This window comes from Pyrus communis, chromosome 15, assembly GCF_041283825.1.
Source record: "Pyrus communis isolate YQ-2024b chromosome 15, ASM4128382v1, whole genome shotgun sequence".
NCBI lineage: Eukaryota > Viridiplantae > Streptophyta > Magnoliopsida > Rosales > Rosaceae > Pyrus > Pyrus communis.
Genome location: NC_142579.1, coordinates 42829127 through 42844014, shown reverse-complemented (window position 1 = coordinate 42844014; position 14888 = coordinate 42829127). Strand labels below are relative to the sequence as shown.

At 39.1% G+C, this 14888-nt stretch overlaps 3 protein-coding genes and 1 long non-coding RNA gene across 5 annotated transcripts; all 4 read right to left on the bottom strand.

The window, feature by feature from the left end:
• Window positions 1-142: 142 nt before the first annotated feature.
• LOC137728509 (Pentatricopeptide repeat (PPR) superfamily protein) lies at window positions 143-3278 on the bottom strand. The gene has a single exon (XM_068467280.2). It carries the CDS (start codon window positions 3090-3092, stop codon window positions 762-764), a length of 2331 nt encoding a protein of 776 aa, XP_068323381.2. The 5' UTR covers window positions 3093-3278; the 3' UTR covers window positions 143-761.
• A 499-nt stretch (window positions 3279-3777) lies between these two features.
• On the bottom strand, window positions 3778-7005 carry LOC137728517 (calcium-dependent protein kinase 29). Its single transcript, XM_068467285.2, has 8 exons — window positions 6114-7005; window positions 5406-5549; window positions 5135-5287; window positions 4923-5032; window positions 4572-4739; window positions 4352-4479; window positions 4168-4267; window positions 3778-4030 (listed from the first exon to the last, which is right to left on the bottom strand). Exons 1-8 carry the CDS (start codon window positions 6814-6816, stop codon window positions 3953-3955), a joined length of 1584 nt encoding a protein of 527 aa, XP_068323386.2. The 5' UTR covers window positions 6817-7005; the 3' UTR covers window positions 3778-3952.
• A 1340-nt stretch (window positions 7006-8345) lies between these two features.
• On the bottom strand, window positions 8346-13476 carry LOC137728528 (putative nucleoredoxin 2). Of its 2 annotated transcripts, XM_068467292.2 has the most exons (4): window positions 13174-13476; window positions 12896-13077; window positions 9305-9799; window positions 8346-9146 (listed from the first exon to the last, which is right to left on the bottom strand). In XM_068467292.2, the coding sequence occupies exons 2-4, from the start codon at window positions 13061-13063 to the stop codon at window positions 8511-8513; spliced, it is 1299 nt and encodes a 432-aa protein (XP_068323393.2). In that variant the 5' UTR covers window positions 13064-13077; window positions 13174-13476; the 3' UTR covers window positions 8346-8510. The 2 variants fall into 2 exon arrangements, with proteins under 2 accessions (XP_068323393.2, XP_088543066.1); XM_088686940.1 differs by lacking the exon at window positions 13174-13476 and having other exon boundaries at window positions 12896-13152.
• Window positions 9857-11635, bottom strand: LOC148691038 (uncharacterized). The gene is made up of 3 exons (XR_015957356.1): window positions 10393-11635; window positions 10128-10273; window positions 9857-10056 (listed from the first exon to the last, which is right to left on the bottom strand). It is a non-coding gene; the product is annotated as an uncharacterized LOC148691038 (long non-coding RNA).
• Window positions 13477-14888: the final 1412 nt, after the last annotated feature.

Below are 14888 nucleotides of genomic sequence, written 5' to 3'. Positions count from 1 at the left end.
ATTTTCTCAATTCTTACATTCTTTTGTACTATTAGCACTTAAATTCTTCAGTCTTCTTGTACTAGTGTACTGGTAGGCTGGTACGAGGATCATTCTTATTCATTATTTATCTTTAATAACCAGATTCATAGTGCGTCAATCCTAGTTTATATGCCTTGACGGCATGTTCGATCCTTTTATTGAGCAAAATTTACAACAAAAATTGCAGCAGGGACATGAATTGAGTACAGAACCAACTATACAGCAGAATACAGAGTGCCTTATTGTCGAGTTTATTTACAACATGCGATAGACACCGAATTTACTCAAGACTCCTTCCTGTCGAATTTATTTAAGAGACGCAGTCATTCTTGTAAAGAGGGCAATAAAAACACATTCGTATAAATAAGGTGCAAGATCATGAGTACCTCAAAATGAGATTCATCCTTGAATTGCGCTGTCTTCGAGTCCTGGTTCCGCCCTGTACACGCTGGAAGGATTTCCCAACCCTTCATCCATGTAGTATTTTACGGGGACAGGTAGAAATAGCTCGGTTTTGTTGAGCACTGACACGGAAGGAGGGGGGGGGGAGGGGGGGGTGGGGGGGTGGGGACCTGCATATGGAACAATTATGCGTCGGGTTACTTCTTTCTTTGCAGTGCATAATGAAAAAAAAGAATGTAAGCTAAGTTCATTTCCTTTACCTGACGGACTTAGTAGCTTGAAGTAACTTCATCCTTTTCAAGAGTAAGCCCCTAGTCAGATGTGCTGATAGTGAAAGTTCACCAATAATCCCCACAAGAACAAACTCCGTCTTTAAAATGATGAAACCGATTTGTATCTCTGACCGAAATCTCTCTTCCTTCACAGCTAGATATGAATTTTATAACAGCATGGCAATCACCACATATCCTGAGGTTCTTAATCACCCTGAGGGGGGACCCTGGAGGAGTGTTCAGAAGTCCTAGCGCCACTGCCAACTTTTCACTGTGTCCGCACAGAATGTGCTCCTTGTCCTGTTCCTCCACATCTTGCAATACAAAGTGGGTATTGGGGAAGTAACCCGATTTCTTCATCTCCGAGCTCAACTGATCCAACTTATCAATAATTTGGTTCATTTGCGGATGCCCTTTGTCTCCCGCAAGAAGCATGTGCACTTTGTTCTTCAGTTCAATCCAACTGCAGCCAGGGTTCTTCCTCAAACCAAGACTCTTCATTGTATCCCTCACTCTATCGACTTCCGTCCACATGCCTTTGGAAGCATAAATATTTGACAGCAGAATGTAGTTACCAGGATTTTTCGGTTCCATATTGAAGAGCTTCTTTGCAACAGACTCACCTAAAGTCACATTACTGTGAACTCTACAAGAACTTAGTAAAGCTCCCCAAACACAAGCATCTGGTTCGAAGGGCATTTTCTTGATCATGGAATAAGCCTCTTCAAGTTTTCCAGCCCGTCCGAGAAGTGTCACCATGCAAGCATAATGCTCCACTCTGGCTTCTAGACCATGCTCCTTTGACATACTTTTAAAATAATTCCATCCCTGTTCCGTCAAACCGTTCTGGCTGCATGCAGAGAGTATACAGGTAAAGCTGATAAAATCTGGCTTCTGACCATTCCTCTGCATCATATCAAATATCTCCATCGTTTCCTTAGCCATTCCATGCATTGCATATCCACTCATAACTGCATTCCAGCAGACCAAATTTCTGGCGTGCAATTTATCAAAACAAAGCCGAGACAAGTGGATTTTTCCACATTTCGCGTACATGTCAATCAATGCACTACCCACAAACACATCGTTAGAGATCCCCCTCCTGAGAGCGAAACAGTGAGTTGCCTTCCCATGCATCAAGGCTGCAATGTTACCGCAAGCTGGAAGCAAGCAAGGGATAGTCACATAGTTTGGTTTCACACCCTCAATCTGCATCTCTCTGAATAGCTCCAAAGCCTCCATATCCTTTCCATTCTGGGAACAACTAGCAATTATCGAGGTCCAAGACACAATGTTCAGTTCCACTTGGCCCTTAAATTGTTGGAACATCTCCAGTGCGTTGTCAACAAGACCATTTCGCGAAAGCCCCGTGACTAAAGCATTGCAAGCACCAACATCCGTTTGATCCATTTCATCATAAAACCGTGACATCTCAAATGCGCAGGCACACTTCCCATACAGATCAATAAGCGCGCTGACGACACATTTGTCCGACACAAGTCCCTGCTTGATCACATAGCAATGAATCTGAAACCCCATGCCCAAATCCTCCAACTGTCCGACAGCAGGAAGAGAACTAGAAATACTAGACCCGTCAGGTCGAAAACCTTCGGAATGCATCTTCTTTAAAACAGACACAGTATCGGCATATAACCCGCTCTGATTAAAACCCGCAATCATCCCATTCCACAAGACTACATTGGGCTCTAAACCCATCCCCCTCATCTCATACAAGAGTCCCACAGCCTCATCCACGCAACCATGCCGAGAATACCCTGAAATCAAGGCGCTGAAAATAACCACATCCCGTTGAGGCACTCTATCGAAAACCTTGCGTGCATCCTTTATCCGGTCACATTTGACATACATGTGCACCAAAGATGACTGCACAAACGAATCGAAAGAAAACCCAGATACACACGCAATGCCGTGAACCTGACGGCCGGCTCTCGGAGCCGCTGGCGGGCCAGCGCAGGCCTTGACGACGCTGGGGAAGAGAAAACCGTCCGGCGCGAGGCCTCGGGACAACATTTGAGAAAACAAACATAGTGCGTGGCGGAACTGATTGAGCTTCGAAAAGGCGTGGATTAGGGTGGAGAAGGAGAACAGGTTGGGGTCCGGAATCGAATCGAGGACGAGGTTTGCTTCGAGAAAGCAGAGGTTGTTGGCGTAGACAGAGAGCAGCTTGGTTGTGACATTGGTGTCGTTGGAGAGGCCAGTCTTGAGTATTTGGGCGTGGGCTTGACGCGCCTGCGAAAGAGAAGCAGTGAAGGGGTTCAGAAATTGGAGGATGGTTTGGGGCAGACTTTCCAGCAGCAGATTCAGAGGTTGCCTTGTCATGGTTTCCTCTGCAACCAGTTCCCTCAAAAACATATAATGTCCGACGTTGAGCGACATGTCGTATCATCCTAATCTTAAACGTACGAGCTAATTGCATAACAACCCCTGAGGTTCGAGGCCGCCGTCACAAAACAGACACAATGTTTCATTTTTTTTTTTTTTTTCAGATTACCACCTAACATCTCAAATAATTTTTTTGTCTATAACCGAAATCTGAGTAAGAAAAAATCGGTTCGGGGTAGTCTTATTGCCTTCTAACCATTTTGGTTTCAGTTTTTTTTTTTTTTATACATTAATTTCATTTTCAATTTTTGTTTTCACTTTTTTTTGTTAATTTCATTTTCAATTTTTGTTTTCACTTTTTTTGAAACTGAAAATTGAAATATTATTTATTGACTACTTTCAGTTTTTGAAAAAATAGTTATAAAACAACTCCGAAGATAGTAATTTGAAAGTAAAAGAAAAGACGGCGACGTTTTTTGAAAGTGAGACCCCAAACTTTTGGGTGTATGTTGTAAAAGTTAAAAATGTTGTAGTCTTATTGACAACGCTTCGGAAACATGTAATGATATCGGTTACAAATTTTTAATTAAAAACAGCACCAAGAAACACTAAATATACAATAAACATGTATAAACGACAATTTAGTTCATCTTAGAGTGTCCTTCAACTTTCAAATTTCATATTTCATAATATGGAAAGCTTCGAAGCCAATTTAGCCGAACAGGTTTATACTTAACAGTTGTAATTTGTATATTTGGATTATTATTATTAATTTGTTCATGTAGTACACATGATGTATAACAGCTTGAGTTTATTTATGGACATTGGTTTACTTTTCAGAGGCAGGGCTTTGAGTTTTGGGAGTTGTTTACTATTTGATCTTCATGGATTCTTGTAAGAAAGCTGTCAACCAGTCATCTTTGTTTCTCATCAGCATCTTGAGCTCCCTTTCTCATCATCGCCTCAAACTCCTCGTAATTGATATTTCCATCCTACACAAAAATTAAACCAGTAGTATTCAGTCATCTGGAGAAACAAAACAAATAACATGTATGCATATGCATGCATGCACACACGCACACATATATATATATACATATGTGTGTATGCATGTGTGTGTAGATGTTACTTTATCCGTGTCCACATCATTGAGGATTTCTTCAATAGTAGCGTCGTCGCCCATCCCATATTCAGTCATTGCTTGTCTTAGCTCATCTCTTGATATAAACCTGATCAGCTTAAACCAGTCAGTGAGGATTCAAGTATAACTTACTTATCGAAAACTTCGGATTAATTAAATTGATTAAACTAACCCGCTCCGATCCTTGTCGAAGAACACGAAAGCCTTGTGCAAATTTTCTTCCTTCTCCAGTTTATGGCGATGCATGGTAGCAGTTATAAATTCGGTGTAATCTATAGTCCCGTTCTTGTCAATGTCGGCCTAACGAGAAAAGAAGAACAAATTAATGTAGCTAGATATTATTAATGTTAAGGGAAATTGAAGCACGAAGAAATGATTTTTCGAGTACTGACAGCATCCATCAGCTGTTTTATTTCTGTTTCAGTGAGCTTGGATCCCAGCCTCGTCAATCCAGTTTTAAGTTCCTCAAGTGTGATGCTACCGCTTCCATCCGTGTCCATGTTGTTGAACATTTCCTTCAGGCCGTGGATTTCTTCTTCCGAAAGGTTTTCTGCTATTACCTTTAACCAATCCAAATTCCAGTTGCTTACACAAACAGGAGATGAATAATAACGTAAAAAAACAAATTTGAAGGAACAAATATTGATACGCACAAGGCTGGACAGACGGTTGTTTTCTAACTTGTCTGGCCTTGCGCATATGATTTGAACAATTAAAATGGAGGTGTAACGAATCATACATACCTTCAGAGCAAGTTTCTTGAGCTTGTTCATTGCTCTGAACTGCTTCATTCTACTTAGAACAGCACTGTCAATAGGTTTGTCCGATGCTTCTGTCCTCATCCATGGATGTTCTGGTTAAAACGCACATTAATTATTTTGACAAAAATTTGCTCAAGGGGAACAATTAAAATAAAGGAGTTGAGTTGTTGAGTAAGTTTTCTGTCAACATTTACCAAGAACTTGCGAAGCTGTAATTCTCCTCCTAGGTTCCATGGTTAACATTTTCTTGATGAGATCCTTTGCCTCATCAGATACTGAAGGCCAAGGTGGGCTTTGTAAGTCGAGTTTGCCTTCTAAAATTGCATCCAATATCCCCTTCTCGGTCTCTACACACACATCAAAACGTCAAAACAAAATTTAGAAAGAAACACAAATTGTTCTTCTTGATCTGGTTTAAAGTTTTAGACACAGTAAAAATAGTAGCGTGCAATGCAAGTTACCTACCAGCCCAAAAGGGAGGCGCTCCAGCCAGAATAATATATAAAATAATTCCGGCACTCCAGACATCTATCTCCTTCCCATAATTCCGCCGTAACACTTCTGGGGCCACATAGTAGGCACTCCCAACTATGTCCTTGTACACTTTCCCTGGAGAATTGCTGACAAGTCATTCCTCCGCGTAGATCATGAAAATTAATTGAAATTCTACAGTAACAAAATTTCAATAAATAAAAATTATGCATGTTATTCATCAATTCAACTGCTTCCAAAATGATGGGTATATTGTAAATTTTTGTTCACTCTTGTATACGTTCTTCATATGCAGCACGTCGATTTCTTGCACAACATAAGACCTACATGCTGCATATATTGCGTCACATTTCTTAATGCTTAATCTAGTCACAATGTGATGCACCACTTATTATCTTGTCGTATTTTTTTTATTTTATTTGTCACTAAATTTGTTGACTTGGTTGACTAGTCCCCATCTTCATTGACTTAAGTCTTCTCTAACCCATAATGGCAGAGATTATTGTGTATGCACGTTTGAATTTTCTTCTTTGTAAGTTAGAGTGGATTATAAACTCTTATATCTTCTAGACAATTATCTTCGTCTTTAATTAAACAAACAATTGTATGGAAATAAACACACAAATTTATGTAATCTCCAAACAAAATTTTCACAAATTTGAGTAATTACTGAATACTTACCTTGCTCAATGAAAACAGAGAGTCCAAAATCAATGACTTTGAGCGGCGCGTCTTCATCCTTACTCGCAAACAAAAAATTCTCAGGCTTCAAATCCCGATGCATCACCCCCATAAAATGACAGACATGCACCACATTCACAATCTGCCTGAAAATCCCCGCCGCCTCCCGCTCGGAGTAGCTCCCTTTGGCAATAATCCGATCGAAAAGCTCGCCGCCAGAGCACAACTCCATGACCAAATGCAGATTCTGCCTGTCCTCATAGGCCCCCTTGAACTCCGCGATGTTGGGCTGCCCCGTCAGGTGCTGCTGTATCATAATCTCCCTCCTCACGTCCTCGATGTCCTTGGTCGTCGACATCTTCCCCCGTGATATCGACTTGCAGGCGTACTTTTTTCCGGTGGCCTTCTCGGTGCAGAGATAGGTCACCCCGAACTGGCCCCGCCCCAGCTCCTTCTCGAGGGTATAAAGGGAATTTACGTCGAAGTAGGGTTTTCCGAGAATGGGTCCAATCTGAAACGACGAAGGGGTCCTGCCGAAAGAGGTGCCGGAACTATAAGCAGGCGAATACGGGTTTGGTTTTGATGGGGCGGGCTTATACGGGCCGTGGGTTCTGTTGGATTTTGGGTGGGTTGGATGAGGTGGCGAGTCTGAGGAAGATATAGGGATGTCGTGGGATTGACATTTTGTGAAACAGAGTCCCATTTCTGGAGAGAGAGAGAGGGAGAAAGAGGAGAAGACAGAGGGGGGAGAGAGAGTTTGAGGGTGAGAGAGAGTATTTGGCTGTAGGGGTTTTAAGAGGTGTGAAAGGAGAGCGCATATTTAGTAGATGTTTGCTTGTGTGTGTTGTTTCTGTGTGCTTTATTTTATGCTTTGCTTTTGCCCTTTGGATGTTGCCGAGCATATAATTCCGCTTTCTTCCTTTCTTTCACTTCACTTTTTGCGCACGTACGCTTTTCAACGGCGATTAGAGACAGAGACGAGAAGGATGTTAATGTTACGACGGCGTTGTAGGCTTGTAGCGTTACTGCTACGCATTTCATTTCAGGTGTCCCTTTTTGTTGTTATTGGCAAGCCCACAACGACGATACTAAGGGTTGGTTTGGTATTGCTGTACTTTGAAAAAAAACTGATTCTGCTGTGCTGTGAGAATAAGCAGCTGTTAAATAAAACAGCAGAGTGTTTGATAAACTTTTTTTTTATAGCAGCTTTTTTCAGAATCACCTCAGTACCAAACCAGGTCTAAATGTGGCCCGTGATGATGTCCTAAGAATGATCCTTTCCAGTTTCGTTGTCTAGTCAGTAGACAGTGTCTTTTTGGTCAACTGATTGCATTTTATTCATTTTTGTTTTGTTTAGTTTAACGTATTAATATCTTTTGTAATAAGAAAAATAAATAACAAGTAAAACTGTAAGTGTGTCCTCCGAAGCTAGAATTTTCAATTTAATTTTGAGCGCTTTATACTTTTAATTTGCCGAACTTTCAATTTAATTTTGAGCCCTTTGATACTTTTAATATGCCTCGATCTCCTCTCACGTTTAATGCACATAAGTAACATTAAGGTGCATATTTGTCGAGAAGATCGTACGTGCATAATAAATTAGTAAATACGTGAAATTGTGATAATTGTGTTAGGGAAAATTTAAAAGAGAATTGAAACTTACAAGTAATTGGTAGAACTAACGCCACAGAGAATAATGACACAAAATAAGAGTATAGGTGGACTAATTACAAAGAGTAATGCCAAAGAGATTAAATGTGTAAACTAAATGACATGAAAGTTGAATATTGAATTATTAGTTAAGTGTTAATCAACGTGTTTATTTCTTATAAGTGACACATCATTTAATTTGCATATTTATTCTATCTAGCATTACTTATTACAAAATACAATGATGAAACAACGTAATGTGAAACACGACCTCGTCGACCTGTGGTCCAGAGAAGACCAAATATTTTGCACCAAAAATAGGTGCAGCCTCTATGTGATTCCATTAAGTGACTGACACTAATTTATTATCTTAACTTTTCTTAATTTTGTTGTCATAAATTTAGTATGTGTCAAACAGGACCATAAAAAATCACACCTATTTTAGGTGCAGAAGATTTGATTTCAATCCAGAGGCCATTGCTAATAATTTTATTTATAATTATGGATTCATAAATCTCTTACACCACAAAATCGCCAATGAATCTTAAGGATCGATAAGCTACTAATAATGATAACCGACAGTGATGTCCAAATTACTTGACAAATGAGAACAGTATTACACATATTGATTAAAAAGGGAATTTAATATTCTCAACCCAAACCGTCGTCAAGAAACGAGACCACAACTTATATAATACAGCACAAGTTTAATTAGTAACATTAAAAGCTCAAATGAATCACCTATTGCTATTTGCTATTGCTATTGCTATTGGGTGTGGCAGCGGTCACACACTTGGGGTGCACCTCATATCCACATTCGAGACACTGGTACGCCCAACCACATCCTTGTTCATCACAATCACAACATATGAAGGGTCCTCCTCCATTGCCCTCCGACACCAAATTCAGCTCGTGGCGATGCCCACCGTGGTACACCGATCGAGGGAGGTTCTTAGCCTCTTCATCCATTTTCTTCTCCAGCAACTCCAGTTTGGCATCCGTGAAGGGATACGCATTTTCTTTGTATAAGTTTATAAGATTTCTACCCTGCTGGGTCACAGTTTTACCATCAGGCCCTAAAATTACCAAACAAGGGATACCTTTGACGTCAAAATGCTTGACAAGTTCTTTGATGTTTGGATCCCCAAAAGGCAACGCTAGCCATGGCATGGTGTTGAAGTAGGAGTCGAACGACGTTTGGTCACGATCACTTGACACAAATACTATCTCGAAGTCTTCTCCGTCGTGATCATCTACTAGCATTTTCTCCTTGATTTTTTCATAGATGGAGATCAACTTGGGAGTGAAATTAACGCATGGACGACACCATTGAGCTGAGAAGTAGAGTCCAATGGTTTTGCCTCTTAATGAAGCAACAGATACCTGCATTCAAAACAGAGGTATGCGTTTACGTTATAGTGTAGGAATTTTCTGTGCATCGCGTCTGACATATTCTAAAAATATATATCTCGTAGTACATTGGTACATTAATTAATATCAACACCGTGTGTAACAGTGTCAGCAGAATTCTAAAATTTTACCTGTTTAGGCGTGGGGTGACCCAAAAGATAATCTCTATCATGATTTGCTAGTAAATTGGTCAGAGTTTGGTTCTCATGCCTTGCTCTGTCCTCATCTTGCAATTCTTCCAACTTTTGTGTTGTGAAAGGAAAGGCTACGACCCCATAGCGATAGATAATTTCAACTCCATCATGCAACGTAGCCTCGTCCTTGTTATCATTAGGTTGCAAAATAACCAAGCTGGGAATACTTTCCACGTCAAACTTCCGGTTCAAGGCTTTCTTGGTGTCCAAGTCAGAGAAAGGAATCGCCAGCCACGGCATGCATGCATGGTAGATGTTGAAGGCGTCAGAGTCTTCGTCGGATGACACGTACACAATCTCGAAGTTGGTCCCACTGTTCTTCAGCTGCTCGTAGATGCCAACTAGGACTTGGTTGAAGTTCCAGCATGGCGGGTACCAATTGGCTGAGAAGTATAGGCCTATTATCTTCCCATCAAGATCAGAAACTTTTACCTGCAATATTAAAACAAAAACAAAACAAACAACAAACTGAATTAAACACTGTTGATCGATTATAATTAACTTTCTTTAATTTTTAAACCTTTTCCTCGTAAACTGGAATTCATTAAGTAATCAACTATAAAGTACATAACGGAGCATTAGTAGTCTAAAGTAGACCAGGCATTTCTAACCCAACCCGTTAAAATGAGTAATGAGAATTCAGGTGAATGTTTAACGGCCGGGTGCTTAACGGATCATTTTGGATGAACCTGCAAAACTCGTTACATCCATTATTGAGGATTTTTGTGTAATTTCAATAATCAATAATGAAACCGCTCACTCTGTCTCCGAGAAGTTTTTGGTGGGAGAAGGAGATGAAATGCAGAATGTGATCTCCAGGTGTTTGATGAAATGACCTTGTGAAGATGGAAGGTCATGTCGTCGACTTCGACGACAATGTCGCTCGGTAATCCAGTGGTGCAGAACCTACAAAGACGAGATTTTGAAGCGAGTTTTGGCGAATTGGTGCATTCTTTTCAAATGGGTCTCCGGCAGAAAAATAAAAAAGGTAAGGTTTTTAAATTGAATTTGACCATTGAACTCACCATGCTTGGCCTTTGGAGCTTGATTTCTCAGCTGCCGCCATCCCGTCGCTGATGCTGCCATTTTCTCGACAATGTCTCTGTGTATTTGCCTCTTGAGTGAAAGAAAACCCTTTTGAGTAGGGAATCAGAAACCCAGATCTATGAAAGAGACGAATGGGGAAAGGGATTGACTTCAGTTCACTGAAACAACTGAGAGACTGAAGGAATAAAAGGAAGGTTGATGGGAATGGAAGAGTGGAAGAAATTGGGTGGTTGTGATATTCCGCGATAATTAATTCAGCATTTGGAGAGAGAGACAAGAGAAACAACGAAAGAAAAAAAGAGTTAACGGGTGAAACGGGTCACGTGGTTGTGATATTCTGTGATAATCAATTCAGCATTTGGATAGAGAGGCAAGAGAAACAATGAAACAAAAAAGAACAAAAAAAAAAAAAGGTAAACGGATGACCCGTTAGCTTAACAATCTAAGTTTGGATGATCCGTTAAATTAACGGATTGGATTGAACCTAATCTAAACACAATAAATCCGATCCGTTTACAGATCTAGTCTAAAGAGTCAGGATATACTTTTTTTTTTTTTTTGTAAATTTACCACAAAAAAAAAAATTTCGAATTCAGAACGCATAAATAAAAACTAAATACTCTATCCATTAAAATACTAAACTACATGAAAGAAAAAGAATATTGATCAAGACCTTTACATATAAAAGACATGTTCTTTGTTATTTCCATAATTCCACCCCAAATACTTATCCAAACTGCTCGTTGCCAAAGAACTAGAAGCATCAATTGGAGCAGGTATGGACCGCCTGAATAATTCCGACAAGGGGGACAGATCATCACTTCAACAGTGGGGATTGAGTTAAGATTCGCCAGCTTCCCCAGATATTTCAGCCTAGAGGCTCGAATCTAGTAAAGTTTGAGAGCGATGTTTTACCAAAAATGAATACAGGTGCATGGATGCCAATGGACCGCGTGTAATACCAATAACGTTACTGTGGGACGAAGTTGACGTTAGAGTGCCACATGCCCTTCTACAGTGGCTCTCTATAGACAACCATGCGTGGTGGTGGTCCATCTCGATTGTGACACCAATTTACCATGTTCATCTCGAGACAAGTAACATCACAGTTAAATTTTCTGGCTTTCTGCTTTGGTTCGGTTAAATTCATGGGATTTGGATTGCCTGCTCTCCTTTTTTTTTCCGTTTCTTCTTATTTAAATAATCACGGTTAAATAACGTCAATATTTTATATTAATTTTTTTAAAATAAAAATAATAAAATATAAAATATTAAGAATATAAAATATTAACATAACTTAAAAGTAACTGTTCAAATAAAAAAAATATGAAATGAGGAGGGCAAACAACCCATCTCCGGTTAAATTCATCACTATTGAAAAGGTTTCTTTAACCTCCTAAAATTTAATGATATTTCTTTTAATTTATAAATGAGATTTTTAGTTTAATTTTTATCAAAGATAAATTTGAATTATATTATTACTAATCTATTTTTTAAGATTAAATTCATCAATTTCCTTAATGTAAATATCTTTTGTTAAAAAAATAAAATAAAAAAACATTGAAGAAAATAAATTACTGAGGTTACTTCAATGGTGAGGGTAGATAAGAGTGATGGATATAAGTAAGTTTGAGATCTGGAGTTCGAATCTTCTTTGTTAATAAAACTACTTAACAAAATTACTGATAATTAAGCACATAAAATGTCAAATGTTTGATCTATCAAAAAGGAGAGTGGACGACCAAGAACCTCGTAGAAGTCCTCATATAAATAATCATAATAATTCATAAAATTAGTCAAATACTATAAAATTTCCCTCTTATTTGTTCTATAGATCATCGGCATAGCATGCATTTACGTACGCGTTCGTTTCCCTCAGCATGAATTGTAAGAAAAGGTTTACGAAATTTATGCACTCTTGCATAGTTAACCAAAAACAACTCGCACGCGCACGTGTATTATTATTATATGCATAACACATAAACTCAGAATACATCTAAAATTGAACTCAAACAAAATAAGAAAGTTTATCATAAGAGTAAGCACACATCTTTAGAATTGTAACACTCAAAACTCGTTCTTATATTGTTGAATCTTGCCATTTTCTAATCCTCACGAGACTTGTAAATATCCTCCAAGAACAACACAATTGTAAGAAAAGGTTCATATGCCTTAATCGTAACCGTTCAAGTAGGAGATGAGGTAAGTAGTGAGAGATTAGGAGAGGAAATAATATTTCTCCTTCTAAACTAGCTATATGCAGCTGGTGTTTTTAGTCATATTTTATGTTTATGAGAGAGTACATATCTCAGATCCATCTCAGAATTATTAAATCGGACTGCATCAAAATTTCGACAAAAATATTCGTTTCAAGTTCCTATATCTTCGGATTTTTATCTCATGAAAGAAAACTGTTTTCAGTCCGATGCTTTTATATTAAAAGGAAAAGAAACCTTAATATACTCTGATAGAGAGAGAGACCTGGTTTCCAGTCGGAGTAAGAAGGTAGTCACGATCTTGGGAGGCCAGGAGCGATGAAACTCTTGAGCTCGAGACGGTGTCGGCGGCAGCACCACCCCCACCCCAACTTCCGCCACCGTTGCTTGCAGCTTCATAACCATGACTGATCTTCACGTTCATCTCCTTCATATCGATATCTTTCTCTGCCAGGACACAAATATTAATCGAAGACAAAAGGGAAAGAGAATACTGCAGAGGGTAAAAAAAATCAATAAAAAATATTAGCCTCCACTACTAACCTTCCGACTCCTTATATTACATTCCAAAGAATCTTATTCCCACCACATCAGTACATCCAATACTAATTAAGCCCCCCAACCCCCATCATCTATTCATATGAAATCTGCCCCCAACCCAACCCAACCCAACCCCTCCCCTAGTCTAGAGACTCTGATTTCCTACTTCTCAAGTGCTTATGCAAAACAACTGCTTCTCCAATCAGCCCCTCATTCACCCAAAAGATCCAACTTTTATTCTGTCGTTACTGTGAAAGGTCAACCCTAGCCAACCAGAAGGTGACACAAGTCTAGGCCATTGGATGGTGGATATTATGCTAGGAATTATGTCCATATATATAATCACGGTAACGGGTAAGGGATTGGCACTTGACATTTGGCAACAAGGCAAAGGAGGCCAGGTCCGTGTAATCATACGGACTTTTGAATTGATGGTTTTTAATTTGTGAAAGATGAAAGCCAAACCAACAGAGAGACACGTGTCCGTCGCTACTTCTTTTCATTCCCCCTTTAATCAACTTTAATATTCATGCTTTTTCCTTGGAAAATGTTGGGAAGACGGATTCTCTACCCTCTTGTTTGGATGTCATTTGGGTGTCCTTTATATATTTTTTTATTTTATACGATTACGGTTAAATCACTTTAACATTTTATATTGATTTTTTTATAGAGATAATAAGACAAAAAATAATATGAATATAACATGTTGACGTGGCTTAACCATGACCGCACAAATAAAAAGGGATGGAAATGGTACCCAAACAATCCAAATGTTGGCTCCTTCATGTTCGTACGTACGAGCTGCATTATTTTCTCCTTCAACTAAGCAAGTTTATCAAGGGTTGTTGGTTATTTTAGTTTTCCTTACTGATTTACTAGTTCACAGAGAAAGTTAGGATCCATCCAGTAACGTTTTATAAAATAAATTTAAAACTGTTTTGTAAAACAAAAATGATATCGGAATTTTCGCACTTTTATGATTTGAAAACACGTCTTGTATTTTAATTCAAGAATAATTTTTTAGAATGAAGACATTGAAAATGCAGATAGTACCAAATATTAAAAAATAATATAAATTTGTGTTTGGAAGCAATTGGTGATGAGGTAGGGATGGTGATTGAGACGAGTGATGTTGGTAGTAATAGTGGTTGAAGTGGTGATAATAGTGGTGACAATAGAGGTGTCAATGGTGATGAGATATGAGTAGTTGAAATAGCAAGATAGAGGCAATTGGTGAAGAAGTGGTGGTGGTGGTGGCGGTAGCAGCAGCAATTGTTGCAACGGTGCCATATGATGGTTGTGAAAATGGTGGTTGAGCGATAGGGATGACGGTGGTGAATATGGTGGAGGTGGTAGTGTCCATGATGACGGTAACGAGGTGGAGAATGTGGTGATGGGGGTGCTGGCAATGGTGGTAGCCATAATAATGAGATGGTTGAGGTGGTGATGGCCAAGGTGACTGTGGTGGAAGTCCAGGTGGTGGTAGTGTGGGTTGTGGCGATGATGATATGTTAGAGATGGTGGTTGTGGTGGTGAGGGTGATGGTGATAATGGTGAAACAGTGGATAATGTGGTGATCGTGGTGGTGGCAATGGTGAAGATGGTGATGGTAAATATGATTTTATTTGATGTTAAAACTTTTAACTTAACTTCTTTTTTTTAATGTATCTTTAATTTTCTATTATTTGATATTTTTTTCTTGATAAACAGAGGAAACA

Coding starts and splice junctions, on each gene's coding strand:
- LOC137728528 (XM_068467292.2), bottom strand. CDS start 13,063: ATGAAGGAGATGAACGTGAAGATCAGTCATGGTTATGAAGCTGCAAGC. Junction 9,800..12,895: donor TTACTCCGACTGGAAACCAG/GTCTCTCTCTCT, acceptor TTAATATTGCAG/GTAAAAGTTTCTGATCTTGA. Junction 9,147..9,304: donor GTCACCCCACGCCTAAACAG/GTAAAATTTTAG, acceptor TTTTGAATGCAG/GTATCTGTTGCTTCATTAAG.
- LOC137728509 (XM_068467280.2), bottom strand. CDS start 3,092: ATGTCGCTCAACGTCGGACATTATATGTTTTTGAGGGAACTGGTTGCA.
- LOC137728517 (XM_068467285.2), bottom strand. CDS start 6,816: ATGGGACTCTGTTTCACAAAATGTCAATCCCACGACATCCCTATATCT. Junction 5,288..5,405: donor AGCGCCTCCCTTTTGGGCTG/GTAGGTAACTTG, acceptor ATGTGTGTGTAG/AGACCGAGAAGGGGATATTG. Junction 4,268..4,351: donor TTCGACAAGGATCGGAGCGG/GTTAGTTTAATC, acceptor TAAGCTGATCAG/GTTTATATCAAGAGATGAGC.